The following is a 13,166-nucleotide window of genomic DNA, read 5'->3' on the forward strand; positions in this document are numbered from 1 at the left end:
CAGGCGCAGGTTGTGCACACCGGCAGCCTGCTGGCATGTGATCACCCGGCACAGCGGCAAATGGCTCTGGACCACCCCTTTTTTAAAGCCTCGGGAGATAGACGCATCCCGGGGCTTTACGCTCGTCGCTGGGCCTTTATAAAATAGGCCTGGTGCACGTAACACCCTTTACGCACTGGATTTACGCACTTAGAGCTTTTAAAATCTGGCCCTATATTTCTACCACCGCAGGCAGCATCTAGGCTCAAACACAGTGGAGTAGATTTTAATATATGCGTGCGTGCTTCCCGGCCTGCACACATGGACACATCGATTTTATAACATGTGCTCGCTGACGCACGCATGTTATAAAATTGGTGGGCTGCGCGCACATGTGCATGGTGTTACAACGGCAGCCGCAGAGCCCGCAACCGGCCTTCCTTACCCGGCATGCGCCGCCATGCCGGGGGCGGTCCCCGGCAATGCAGAGGGGGTGCCCCCGGCGCAGCTCTCCTTTTCGCCGGCAGTCCTTGGACCTCGGCGGAGATGCCGCCGCCACCTGCTCCTCGCATCCAGTTCCCCTAGGCGCACGTGTGCGCTTCTCTAGTTCATTGAAAGGGCCCCTGGCAGGCAAAGGCTGCCGGCCCTTTCCGATGATGTCATCGGTCTGGGACTATTTAAGGCAAGTCTGACAGTCAGAGCTTACCTTGGCAACACGACTCCATGCTTCCTGTCGTGTGCTTAGTTGCTGCTTGTTCGTGTTCCTGTTCCAGCGTTCATGTTCATGTTCCTGTTCCAGTACCTGTACCTGTTCCTGTTCCAGCTTCCTGCTCCCGCTACCCTTTGGACGGATTCCTTGGTTTTGACTCTCGCTCAAACCTGACCTTGTCTTCAGCCGCCTGCCCTGACTTCAGTTTGAACCTGACCTTGACTTCAGCTGCCTGCTTCAGTCTGTCCGGGCTTCTGGAACTTGGCCTTGTCTTTGACTTTTCTCCTTCAGACCCTCTGTCTCCGCTGCTTCCTGGCACCCTGCCTTGGACACTCTCTCCGGGATCAACCATGCGGAGGCCTGCCTAAGACCAGCTGGCCCCGGTACCCAAGGGCTCAACTTGCGGGGAACGAGGGCTGGTATTGGGGAAGCTCCAGTCGGCCTCCACTTCCCGTTTGGCCTCGCCTCCTGATGGTGGGGACCCGTGGGGGCTTCCCCCATGGGTAGAGCCAACACCACCTCGGGCCAAGTGTCCACCTCCGCAACATGCAGCACACTCAAGGGGGGGGGGGGGGGGGGGAGTAGAATTATGCAAAATTTGCGCAGCGATGCATCGCAGCCATCCCCAGTTCCCTCCCAGTCCGCTCCAATTAAGGAGCAGTAGCAACTTGCATGCACCAGGATTCTCTGGTGCATGAGGGAAACCATAACAAGATATATGCAGATGTTTATGAAAAGATGTGCTGTATTTAAATGTTGTGATATCTATGGTGTAAGGCGACTTTATGTTGGGTGATATTTTAATAGGGTGGGGTCCCCTGAAGAAGATGACTAATCTTGTTCGTCGAAACTAGGTTCCTAGTTGGGTTGATGAATATAGGGTGGGGGGTTGTTAAATATAGGGTGGGGATATTAAGGGGGATGTTTGCAATCCTTTGGGATGTTTTTAACATTGATGTGATAGCTAATTTGTATTTGTAAAATGTATTTAAGTAATTTTGATTTGTATTAAAGATTTAAATCAGTACCATTTTCTTGGTTTGCTGTGGGATTATATATACATTAGTGGTGCTATATTATTACCTTCTTTGTATGTTACCGTAAAAACTAAATCACACACAATATAGATAAAAACAATATAAACACAATACAATACATCACAATATGCTAAAGTTAATGCAGCTCAAAAACATAATCCATACGACACATCATGAAAATATTTAAAAAGCAGGGGCAGTAACTTTCAAATGGGCACGCCTATGTTTTACAATAGTCTAGGAACGCATATATGTGTGCCCAATTTTATAAGTGGGGACACACAGCCGCGCACATCTGGGTATGAGCTGCATAACTGGGGAAATTTTATAACAGGCGCATGTCCATGACTAGTTTCACCAGTTCGTCCAGTGTTGAGCTACATCCTCCATACCCCCCTGGTTCTTTAGCCTGCATTCTCCTCAGTTAGCTCCAGACCGCTTAAACCCCTCAGGGATGCTTGTTTTTGTTTTTCTACCTCACACCTTCTCCATAGCAGAAGTAAAGCTACACAGCTCTAGACCTGGGTGCTCGCCCAAGTGCATAAGTACTTGTGTGTATATTTCCTGGCCCTGCCCTGGAATGCCCAGAAGCACACCACACCCCTTTTCCATTCGAAGTGAGATGAGCGCACATGTAGGCGGCTTTTAAAATCAGATGGACACACTCATGTCCTCCATGCGTGCACATCTCTCTATTTTGGCGTGCGCATCCCTTTTAAAATTCACCTCAAAATGAATATCAATACAGTACTGAACATTGTAAAATATATCTAAAAAGCAATCATAATGCATTCTCCAAAATACCAAACAGCATAATAACTTCAGATAAAAATTAGCCATGCTCTGATTCTCCAAATCAGACAAAAAAAAAATGCCAAGGATAAAAGAGCTGATGACAGACTGCAGCAGCCAAGAAGAAAAGCATTGGTAAAAAGCCCTATGGAGCAGCCACATCTTTATGCCTCTCCTAAAATGCAGGTAATTCTTCTGGAGACAAATCTCTATAGATAGGCAGCAATTCCACAACAGAAAATTATTTTTCCCTTGTCATCTGCATTATAAGGGTCCAGTTTTAACCAATCTAGGGAATAGGCTGGGGGGGGGGGGGTCAAACTACTGTTAAAGTTTTGACGACTGCATCTAACTTCTGGGCAAGGTCTCTGACAGTGACACAAAGTAAATGCATTTCCTCTTCATCCAGGCAAGCCAGTCCACACCAGTGGGTTGTTCACTCCAACCAGCAGGTGGAGACAGAGAATGACAATGTGCTGATATCCCTCTCTCATATAGCTCACCACAGACATCAACCAGCCAGTATTTCTCTGTCACTAGCAGGTGGTGGACAAGCATCCTTGCTTGTGGACTTTGGTCTGCCAGGATTGAACAGGCTGTTCTGACCTCCTGTGCTGATAGCCTTTGTTCCCTCCCTCCCTCTGGCAATATAGGATGGGAGTGAGGTGAAGGCTGATGCCCTACCCTCCTCTTCTTGACAGAGGGAAAGTTCCTGTAGGGAGAGTGCCAAAGGGTAAGGGAGCCTTGGGCTTAGCCTTGTTAATTGTCTCTCTTCCTCTCCTTCTGTCATGTCCTTCTATCCCTTGCCCAAGAAAGAAAGCCCTTGCCAGCAAAGGCAACAGCAGTGATTGCACCGAGGACAGGCAGGATTAAGAGGCCGAGTCGAGCCGTATTGCGAACAGGGGCCGGAGCAATAGTTGTGAAGCTGGTCAGAGTGCTGTGGCAGTACAGGAACCATGAGGCAGATGCCATTTTGGGCTGCAGACTGCTACTGAAGCGTGCAAGGGGGAGAAATGGCATTGGGAAAGCAGTGCAGGAAAAAGTTGCGTGCCTGCTCTGCCTGTCATATGTGGATAATTAACCCCAGGAGATCACTCAGCATTTGCCAGAAGTGTGTGGAGGCTCAAGGAGATGTCTCTGCGGGGGAATTTGCCACAGTTCCTCTCTTGCCAATTCCCATAGGAGGGAGCTTGGAAGTGGTTTTACCTTATCAGGGAATGGATCTTTCCACCATGTCATAGGTGGAATTTTTAGGCCTGCAAGCTTTTTGTAAGGGGTAGAAAGAGTCCCGGGTGGAGTCTCAGGATCACCTGCATCAGCGGTCTCCCCCTCAGGATGACAGAAGCGGTCAAAGGAGTCTTCGTCTCTCCCCCAGATGGGTAAAGTAGAGAAGGTGTGTTGGGGGAGAAGGTGAGGACACAGAACCTTCAGGAGACTCCTGGGAAGAGTCGGGATCCTCAATAGGGGATTCCAACGAAGTGTTTTTGGAGGATGGAGAGATTCCCCCAGATGCAGAGCCGCACAGGTCAATGCTTCTGCTCTTTCACAGGGATAAGATGTCGGGTTTGATTTTACAGATCCTGAAGGCCCTGGGGTGTGAGGAGGCCTTTCTTGCAGGGTCTCAGGATCTGAAGAAGAATCCTGTGATGGTTAGTTTGCGGAAGGCATCCTGGTTTTTTCCTCTACACAAGGCTGTTCAAGAATTGATCAATTTGGAATGGAGTTCACCTGAGGCTAATTTTAAAGTTGGTCGCTCATTGGCGAGTTTGTACCCTATGGACCTTAAAGCTAAGGAGCAGAGCAGTTTCCCAAGGTGGATGACCTGGTCTGTGCAGTGACAAATGTACCACCATTCTGGTCGAAGGAGGTGCAGCTTTAAAAGATGCCCAGGATTGCAAAATAGAGGTGATTTTGAAACAGGCCTTTAAGGCAGTGGCTATGAATCTCCAAATCTCTGTGTGCTGTTGAATGGTGGCCAAGGCCGGATTGCAATTAGCCTAGAAGGCTCAGGAGGCTTTGGGCGAGAATGGCCCATACCTGGAGCCGGGAGCTGCGTTCTTGGCAAATGCAGATTATGATTTGGTGTGTACAGCTGCTCGAAGATTACTTTGGTTAAGGAACTGGTCTGCGGATATTATTTCAAAGTCCAAACTTACTAAGTTGCCCTTTAAGGAGTGCTTCTTGTTTGGAGAGGAATTGGAAAAGAAGGCGGATCGATGGGGAGAGTCCAAATTTCCTCTGTTACCCAAGGACAGGAAATCTATACCCCGGTTTTCATCAGCGAAGAGGTGCTTGGCATTTTCGCTCTTCCAGAAGTTTGAGTAATCAGAGGTCCCGCTCTTTTGCCAGGTCTCAGTCCTTTCAAGCATAGAAGCCAGATAAAGACAGTGCCCTCTGGAGCTCCTTGATCATCCCAATGAAGTTTTGGGGGTCCATCCTCCAGTTCTGGAGATAAGCGGTCACTTGTTTCACTTTTATTGGAGGTGGGCCCACATCACTTCTAACCAGTGGGTCTTGGAAGTGGTGCGCAACGGGTACGCCTTGAAACTTATCCATCCTTTCTCAGATGCTTTTATGGTTTCCCCTTGTCATTCCACCGAAAAGTGGGCAATGGTTCAGGCCACGTTGCAGAGGCTGCTCGTTCTGAAGGCCATGGCTCCGGTTCCAAAAGATCAGGAAGGCACAGGCCATTTTTCCATTTACTTCATGGTCCCCAAGAAGGAGGGCTCCTTTCCACCTATTCTAGATCTAAAGGGAGTTAATCAAGCCCTTCAGGTTACCCATTATTGAATGGAAACCTTAACATTAGTCATCATGGTGGTACAGAGGGGAGGGTTTCTTACTTCTCTAATCCTCTTGGAAGCATTCCTACACATTCCAATTTGCAAACAGCATAGCGTTACTTGTGCTTTGCGGTTTTAGGCCATCATTACCAGTTTCAGGCATTGCCTTTCCGCTTGGCCACGGAGCTCAGGACCTTTTCAAAGGTGATGGTGGTGGTGGTGGCTGCGGCTAATCTGAACCAAGTTGGATGCAGAGAGACAGGTGGTATCGAGCAGGGCGATTCAGTTACTGCAGCACCTGGGATGGATAGTGAATTTAGCCAAGTGCAACCTGCAGCCTTCTCAGTTCCTGGAGTATCTGAGTGTCTGGTTCGATACAGCTCAGGGCAAGGTGTTTCTTCCAGAGTCCCGCATTCAGAAGATCTGGGGACAGATCTGAGCCCTGAGTTCGGCGGTCTCTCCGGCAGTATAGTTGTATCTACAGACACTAGGATCAATGGCCACAACAACAGAGGTGGTTCCTTGGGCTTGATTGCATATATGTGTCCTCTGCTGAAGTCCCTTCTGGCCTGCTGGAATCCTCAGTCTCAGGAGTACAATGTGCTGTTGACCTTGCCACCGGAAGTGAGACAACAGTTGTTCTGGTTGTTACACCGGGACTATCTGGAGAAAGGAATGGAGTTGGAGACTCCCAACTGGTTGGGGGTCACTACAAATGCAAGTCTACAGGCATGGGGGAGCTCACTGTCAGGAGCTAGTAGTGGGCTTCCAAAGAGGTATCTCAGTCCATCAACCGACTGGAAGCCCGAGTAATTCGGCCAACCTTTCTGCAGTTTGAGACCTGGGTGGAAGGAAAAGTTGTGAAACTAATGTCGGACAACGCAACAGTGGTGGCCTACATAAATCATCAAGGGGGGATTCGAAGTCAGCAAGTCTCTCAGGAAATAGATCTCCTTCTTCCATGGACGGAACAGCATTTTCAAGCATTGTCTGCTTCTCATATTGCAGGGGTCGACAATTTGCGTGTGGACTATCTCAATTGTCACAAGTTGGATCCAGAAGAATAGGAATTGGTCCCCTAAGTGTTTCGAATCATAGTGGAGCAATGGGGTTGGCCCTTTCTAGATCTGATGACGAGCCACAAGAATGCAAAAGTGGATCGCTTTTACAGTGGGACCTGGGATGTTCTAGCGCTCGGAGTGGATGTGTTGGCTCAGTCATGGCCATGAAGAAAGTTGCTCTATGTGTTTCTGCCATGGCCCATGATCAATCAGTTGACACAGAAGATAGTGCGGCATCCAGGCTTGGTGCTTTTGGTGGCCCCAGACTGGCTATGCAGGCCATGGTACCTGGATCTCAGTTGTCTGCTGGCGGAGGATCCGTGGCAGCTCCCTGTGCTCGGGGGGCTTCTGTAGCAGGGTTTGGTATTTCATGACAATCCGGATCGGTTTTGTCTTACGGTTTGGCCCTTGATAGGGCTCGACTGTTGAATCGGGAGTGTTACGATTCTGCTTGTGGGAACAAGCCCACAAGCAGCCTCTCACCTTTTCTTCTACCAGCCAGTCCATGACGCTGTCCTTCGTGCCTCCATGCGGCCCGGAGGCCACCGACGTTCTCCTCCGGCTGTCATGGCCTGGAATTGCTGCTGTGCTCCACGGTGGGTCCGCCACTGTCTCTTTTCCATGCCGCAGTCACCATTCCCGTGCAGCCCGGAGGCCGCCCTGAAGCCTGCCTCCCTTGCGGCATGGAGCTGTTCTCACTGGGACCCTCCCATGGCAGGGAGAGCTGCCTCCAGCGTCCTCTTCGTGGCAGGAGCCTCCGACGCCATCATTGCTCCTCTTCTTGCAGCCAGGAGGCCGCCTGGAGCTTCTCTTCGTGGCCCGGAGGCCGCCACCGGTGTTTCCTTAGCCCGAAGCCATCTTCAGTCCTCTCTTCAGTGGCTGGAGCCGCCCCCAGCTTTCCCCTGCGGCAAGAGCCGCCTCTGGCCTGCTTCTCCTGCTCTGCATATGGCTGCTGTCCCTAGTCCTGCCTACTTAGGCGTGGGACTGCGCCTCCTCTCCAGATTTAAAGGGTCAGTCCTCCTGGCTCCTCCTCATGATGTCATCCTGGGTGTTCCTCTTCAGCCCTACAAAAGGGCTCAGCCTTCAGTTCCTCTTTTCCTTCGCAAGGATCCTCCGTTCCAGCTCTTCGGTCCAGGAATTCCTGATGTCCAGCTCCACTTCTTCAAGGCACTCTGTTCTTCGTGGGAATTCCTTTGTGGTTCCTGATCCTTCGTTTCATCTTTGGTTCCATGTTTGGTCTCTCTGGATCCTAAGTCCTTGTCTTCAGATGTCTTCGTCGTCCGACCCTCCTGATGTCTTCACCTTCAGATCTTCCTGAAGTCCTCGTCTTCTGATGTCCTATCTCTCCAGAATTCCGTCATCCTGTTCTTCTGCCTCTCCTCGCTGCTCTTGGTTGTGTGATCTGGGGATCCGAAGTCCAGATGTCCCAGATGTCTTTTTCTCAGTTCACTCGACACCTCCGCCATGCTCTTGACTGAGTGTCCTGGGGGTTGAAGTTCAGATGTCCTGACGTGGCAGATGTCTTCATGTCAAGAGGTCTTCATCTTCAGAATCCTTTTGATGTCCTCGTCTTCAGTCCTTTTCGCTGTCAAGCATTCAGACCCTTTTGGCTCCTATGTCAAGGAAGCCTTCAGACTCTTTGGCGCCCTTGTCAGGGTAGACTTCTTCTCGGATATACTGGTTCCGGATTTTACCTCTTAGTGGACCGTCCTCTTCAACTTCGGGATGACCTTCTGATGCGTCTTCCACGCTGGGTCTGATGCCGTCGCTTCTTCAGGTTGGCCTGCGCCGATCACGCCTGGTCCCCGAAGCTACGAGTCATGGCCAGATACCTTCATACTGAGTTTTAACTCGTCTGTTGTCTTTTCACTCAGCAAATGTCTTCATCAGTGTCCCTGATGTTCTTCTCTTCAGCCTTGCCTCATCCTTTTCCAGTATCATCTGATCCTCGTCTTCAAGTCTCGTCTTGTTCCAGTTCCATCGTCTGCCCTCGACCTCTGTCCGTCCTGGCGCATTTGCCATTCCCGTATGGCAGGACAAAAAGGGCTATTGAGTGGCCGGAGGGCTACCCCAGAGACCAGCATTGCGATGTTGTGTCTCTATTGATGCGTCATGTTCGGTGGAGGTCCGAGTCCCAAGTCTTCTGCCTGTCCGCCTGTGCTGGGATACATCTCACCTGCCTCGGCGCTTCTATGGAGCTCCTCTCTGCAGTTGTGTCATGGTCCAAGGGCACACCACTCTCCCCAGAAGCGGGATTGCTCCCTAGCGCTCCCGCAACAGGGAGTATTTGGGTCCAGAAGAGGAAACTCTTTTACGAACACGAAAATTTTCCACTTCTTTGGTCTACATCCGGGTCTGGCGGGACTTTGAATACTGGTGTCAGGACCACTCTTGTTTTCCCATTTCAGCGTCTATTCCTTTGATCTGGGAGTTTTTACAGGAAGATCTGAGTAAAGATTTGGCCTTGAACATGCTCAAGGTGCAGGTGGCTGCCATAGCATGTTATCAGGGGCACATATAGGGGAGGCCCTTTTCTTCACATCCAGATGTGTTTAGATTTCTGAGGGGTGTGAAGACCTTAGACCCCCCTTGTGTTTCCCAGTGCTTTTGTGGGATTTGAGTCTGGTTCTCTCCTTTTTGGCGAGTTCAACCTTTTGTCCTCTGCGGTGTATTTCCTTGCAATTGTTGACCATGAAGACTGTGTTTCTGGTCACTATTTGTTCAGAAAGGCGGATTTTGGAGTTACAAGCTTTGTCATGTAGAAAACTCTTTTTGGTTATTATGCCATTAGGGTACAATTAAGGACAGTACCTGCCTTTCTTCCGAAGGTCGTTTTGGATTTCCATTTGAATCAGTTGATGTTTCTACCATCCTTAACTAGGGATTTGGATGGATAAGAATTTAGGAAATTGCAGCTAATGGATGTGTGGCAGCATTTATTGCGTTATCTGGAGGTTACCAATGTCTTTCATAAAATGGATCAATTCTTTCTCCTTTGCAGAGGAGTGAAGAGTGAGGTGGCCTCTCATGCCATGGTGGCTCGGTGGATTAAGGAAGTGGTGACAATGGCCTATGTGGATGCCAGGAAACCTCTTCCGAAGCAGATAAGAGTGCATTCGGCCTGGTCGCAAGCGGTTTCCTGGGCGGAATCGCGTTTGCTTTCTCCAGCAGAGATCTATAGAGTGGCAACGTAGTCTTCCTTGCGTATGTTTGCCAGATACTATCGATTAGATTTGGCTGCACAAGAGGATTCGGCCTTTGCTAGGGCAGTGCTGCCTGGGCCTCAGGCAGCCTCCCGCCCTTCTGGGGAGTAGCTTTGGTACATCCCACTGGTGTGGACTGGCTTGCCCAGAAGAAGAGGAAGGTGAAATCACTTCTTACCTGATAATTTCCTTTCCTCAAAGTAGGACAAGCCAGTCCACCATCTCACCCTGGGCTTCTTTGAGGCGGCTGACTTTCTTCTGTTGTGTGAGATCATTATTAAGGAACATATTTGTATGGTGAGGATCTCTTCTGCGTATGGTCTTGCACTGTACCTGTTGAGTTTCATTCTACCATATTTGTTTTACAGTTTTTCTATGAGACTGTTGTTGGTGGAGCTAAGCCCAGTGTTTCCATTATGTTTACAAAAAAAAGGATAAAAGAATTGAATAATTGTATAACGGAAGAACGTTCTATTTTGAATAGTGATTATTGGAGGATACAATAACGTTTAGGTGGTTTAGTGTCCACAGTTGGCTTTTGAAGAAAAATACTAGCTGGCTGATGTCTGTGGTGAGCTATATGAGAGGGACGTCAGCAAGTTATTGTTCTCCATCTCCACCTGCTGGTCGGAGGGCACAACCCACTGATGTGGACTGGCTTGCCCTACTTCGAGGAAAGGAATTCATGAGGTAAGAAGTAATTTCACCTTAACATACCCTTCAAATAGAATGGCTACAGAAGAGCATATTCTGTATTCAAAAAACATTTAATATTAAAAGTTTGCAGATTCTGTTGTATTCAGGTTCATTTAACACTCCACTTCCTTGGGTGTTTATAAAACGAACCCTATTCCAACCTTATTTGGGCGATTTATTCTTTACACCAGCTTTAGTGCTCTGTCTATGGTCGTTTCTTTCCTTTATACAGTTTTCTTGCTTCTTGTCTCCTCTCATTTCCTTATTCCTCTATCTTATTCAATTTTCTTTCCTTTTCTGTCTCTCTCTCTTTACCTGTTATTGTCTTTTACCTTTATTTTTTCTTTTACCATCTGCTCTCCATCTTTTTTCTCTTTTATCCCTTTCATTTTCTCTCTCCATCCTTTTCTCTCTTCTCATTCTTGATTGTACCCTGTCATTCTTTCATCTGCTGTCCTCTCTCATTTTCCTCTCTTATCCCAAGTCTATTCTGTCCTACTTTCCTAATCTCCTACCCCCAACTCTTGTCCTGCTCTCTTTCCTTTTTCTTCTCCTCACTACACTTCTTCCCTACCTTCCTTCAACAACCTGAAAATGGGCAGCACTGTATAGCACAGCTGATAGGAGGCTCCCCTGGGCAGAAGCAGCATTGTCCCATTGCACTGTCCTGCCCTATTCTCTTGCAGCTGAATGCTACACATAGGAAAGTGGGAGAAAAAGTAATATAGCAGCCCAGAGTTCTTTGCTCTCTGCTGCCCCTGTAAACCTCCTTTCAGCTCTGCTACTCAGAGTTTGCTCCCCTTATAGTTGGCATTATCTGCCAGTTAGCCATGGCCTCCACTGGCTGCCATGGCTAACTGGCAGACCACAGAAAAATGGTCCGAAGGTTGCATGCAGCTCAGATGACACTAGTGGGCTGTTACTGTTGTGGTACCTGAGCCTAGATGGATTCCTTCTTCAGATACCAAATACATTTGCTATTTAAAAGCCTCATTTTTGTCTTCCTAAACCATTCTGCTCTCATTCTATCTCCAATAAAATCCTATAATGGTGGCTATAATATTCCCAGAATTATCTGAAAATGCTTATTAAACCTTGAATAAGTATCATCAAATTCAGTCATATTTCCTTGGAACTTCGAGAGTCTTATAAGAAACAATATCTCCTTTGAGAAATTGTATTGTGCAGATGAAAATTCTTTAAAACAGCAAGAGTGTACCAAGCCATTACAGATTACACTATTGTAGGGTTAAACACAACAATATAATCTGCATTGGACTGGTAAAAAAACAGTTTACTGTAATTTCATACAGTTGTTTTGATGAAATGTATTTCTTCAGATCTGATATTTATTTAATTTGCGCTGTCAATATTATCTGCTGTAGTGAAGCATGCATAATATCAAGAGAACAGAATTCCTAAGATTACCTTGTGTCCTTTATGGGAACGCCCAAAGATAACCTGGGACACATCTAGACCATCAAAGCGCCGGTTAGAAGGAAGACTTGTATTTGCCAGGAAAACCAAAGTTGGGAAAATATCTAAAATACTAGAGAAAAAGTAAAAATTTGATAAGACCATCTCCCACAAAAGTAATCAGAAAATTTCTTAAAAGAAAAGCAATCTGATGGGTCAACAAGCTGTCTGCCCCAATATGCGAGTAAACTTATGCACTTATGTCATGTTCATACATAAATTTACCAGGACTGAGCAGACCTAGGGGCAGAGTTGGGAAGCAAAATTTTGGATTTTAAAATGTATGCACATAAATTTTCATGAAGAATTTGTGTGAATATTTTAGCAGGTTTAACTTGTCGGATTATTTTCAATGCAGATTTTTTTTTCGGAGTTCAATCTTTTTATTATACTAAATTATTACAAGACAACAATAAAAATAACAAAAACAATCTACGCACAAGAGTAAACATATATGCTCTTTTACATTTACCAAATAAAAAGAGACATTAGGAATCCATGTAAATCGAATATACATTCCCAAATTCTATGTACTCGTCTTTTCTGATGTAGCTTAATTGCTGCAGCAAGCTCATATTTGTATACAATACAAATTGTATTCCACCAGAATGTACAATTGAGTAGTTACTATCTTTCCAATTTCCAAGAACTATTTGTAAAGCCTAAGCTAGTAAAATATCTAATAATTTGCTTTGATGTATAGATAAATTATTAGTAAGTGCATAAGACCTCAGAATAACTATTTTGTAAGTTACGGATTGTTGAAGAGGAAACATTTCAGTAATGTTTTCCCAAACTTGTGTCCAGAATGATTGAATTTTAATACAGCTAAATAACGTATGCCAAAGTATACCATCAGTTTGATTACAATGCCAGCATACTCCTGAGGCACGCAACCCAGCTCTATGTAGCTTCACAGTGTCCATGCCACCCAATGTAATATAAAATATAGGGACTGGGTAAGACTAGCTGACAGTGAACTTTTAAAGATTCTTTCCCAAAAAATATTCCAATTTGGAGTCGGGAGGAGAGCCTTGCTTATTTTTCCTACCTGCCAGAAGCGGATACCGGGGGTGAGTGCTGTCTTGCCCCGACGGCTTAATTTCATCTCCGCCTGCATTTCCTGTCTGAGGGGGGCGGTGCCTGAGGAGGCGGGACCCGGCCTCGGACTTTAAATTTCAACAGTGCTGCGGCGAGCCGCAGAGCCGGTGCGCTGCCAAAGCCGCGTGCGCCAAAGCAGGGCTTTGCCGGGCTTCGCTGGAATTTGCTGGAAGGCTGGGACTTATAATGGTTAGAAATTGCTTTATGTTGATTATTTTTTCTCTCTCTTTCATGGCTCCACAGAAGTGATAATTATAGGATTAATTGATTTCCTAAGTAGAGCATTATTAACCCCAATACTTTTTCCTAAATTTATTTCCTTTGAAAAG

General features: G+C 47.0%; 1 protein-coding gene across 11 annotated transcripts in view; it reads right to left on the minus strand.

Annotated features, from left to right (window-relative positions):
• The window catches only part of ARSG (arylsulfatase G), a 240,054-nt gene that overhangs the window by 16,856 nt on the left and 210,032 nt on the right, over positions 1–13,166 (minus strand). For all 11 annotated transcript variants that reach the window (XM_029599301.1, XM_029599300.1, XM_029599306.1 and 8 more), the window contains one exon: positions 11,689–11,809. In XM_029599301.1, coding sequence (XP_029455161.1) covers positions 11,689–11,809 — 121 coding nt within the window. The remainder of the gene's footprint in view (positions 1–11,688; positions 11,810–13,166) is intronic.

Source organism: Rhinatrema bivittatum, chromosome 4 (genome assembly GCF_901001135.1).
Source record: "Rhinatrema bivittatum chromosome 4, aRhiBiv1.1, whole genome shotgun sequence".
Lineage (NCBI taxonomy): Eukaryota > Metazoa > Chordata > Amphibia > Gymnophiona > Rhinatrematidae > Rhinatrema > Rhinatrema bivittatum.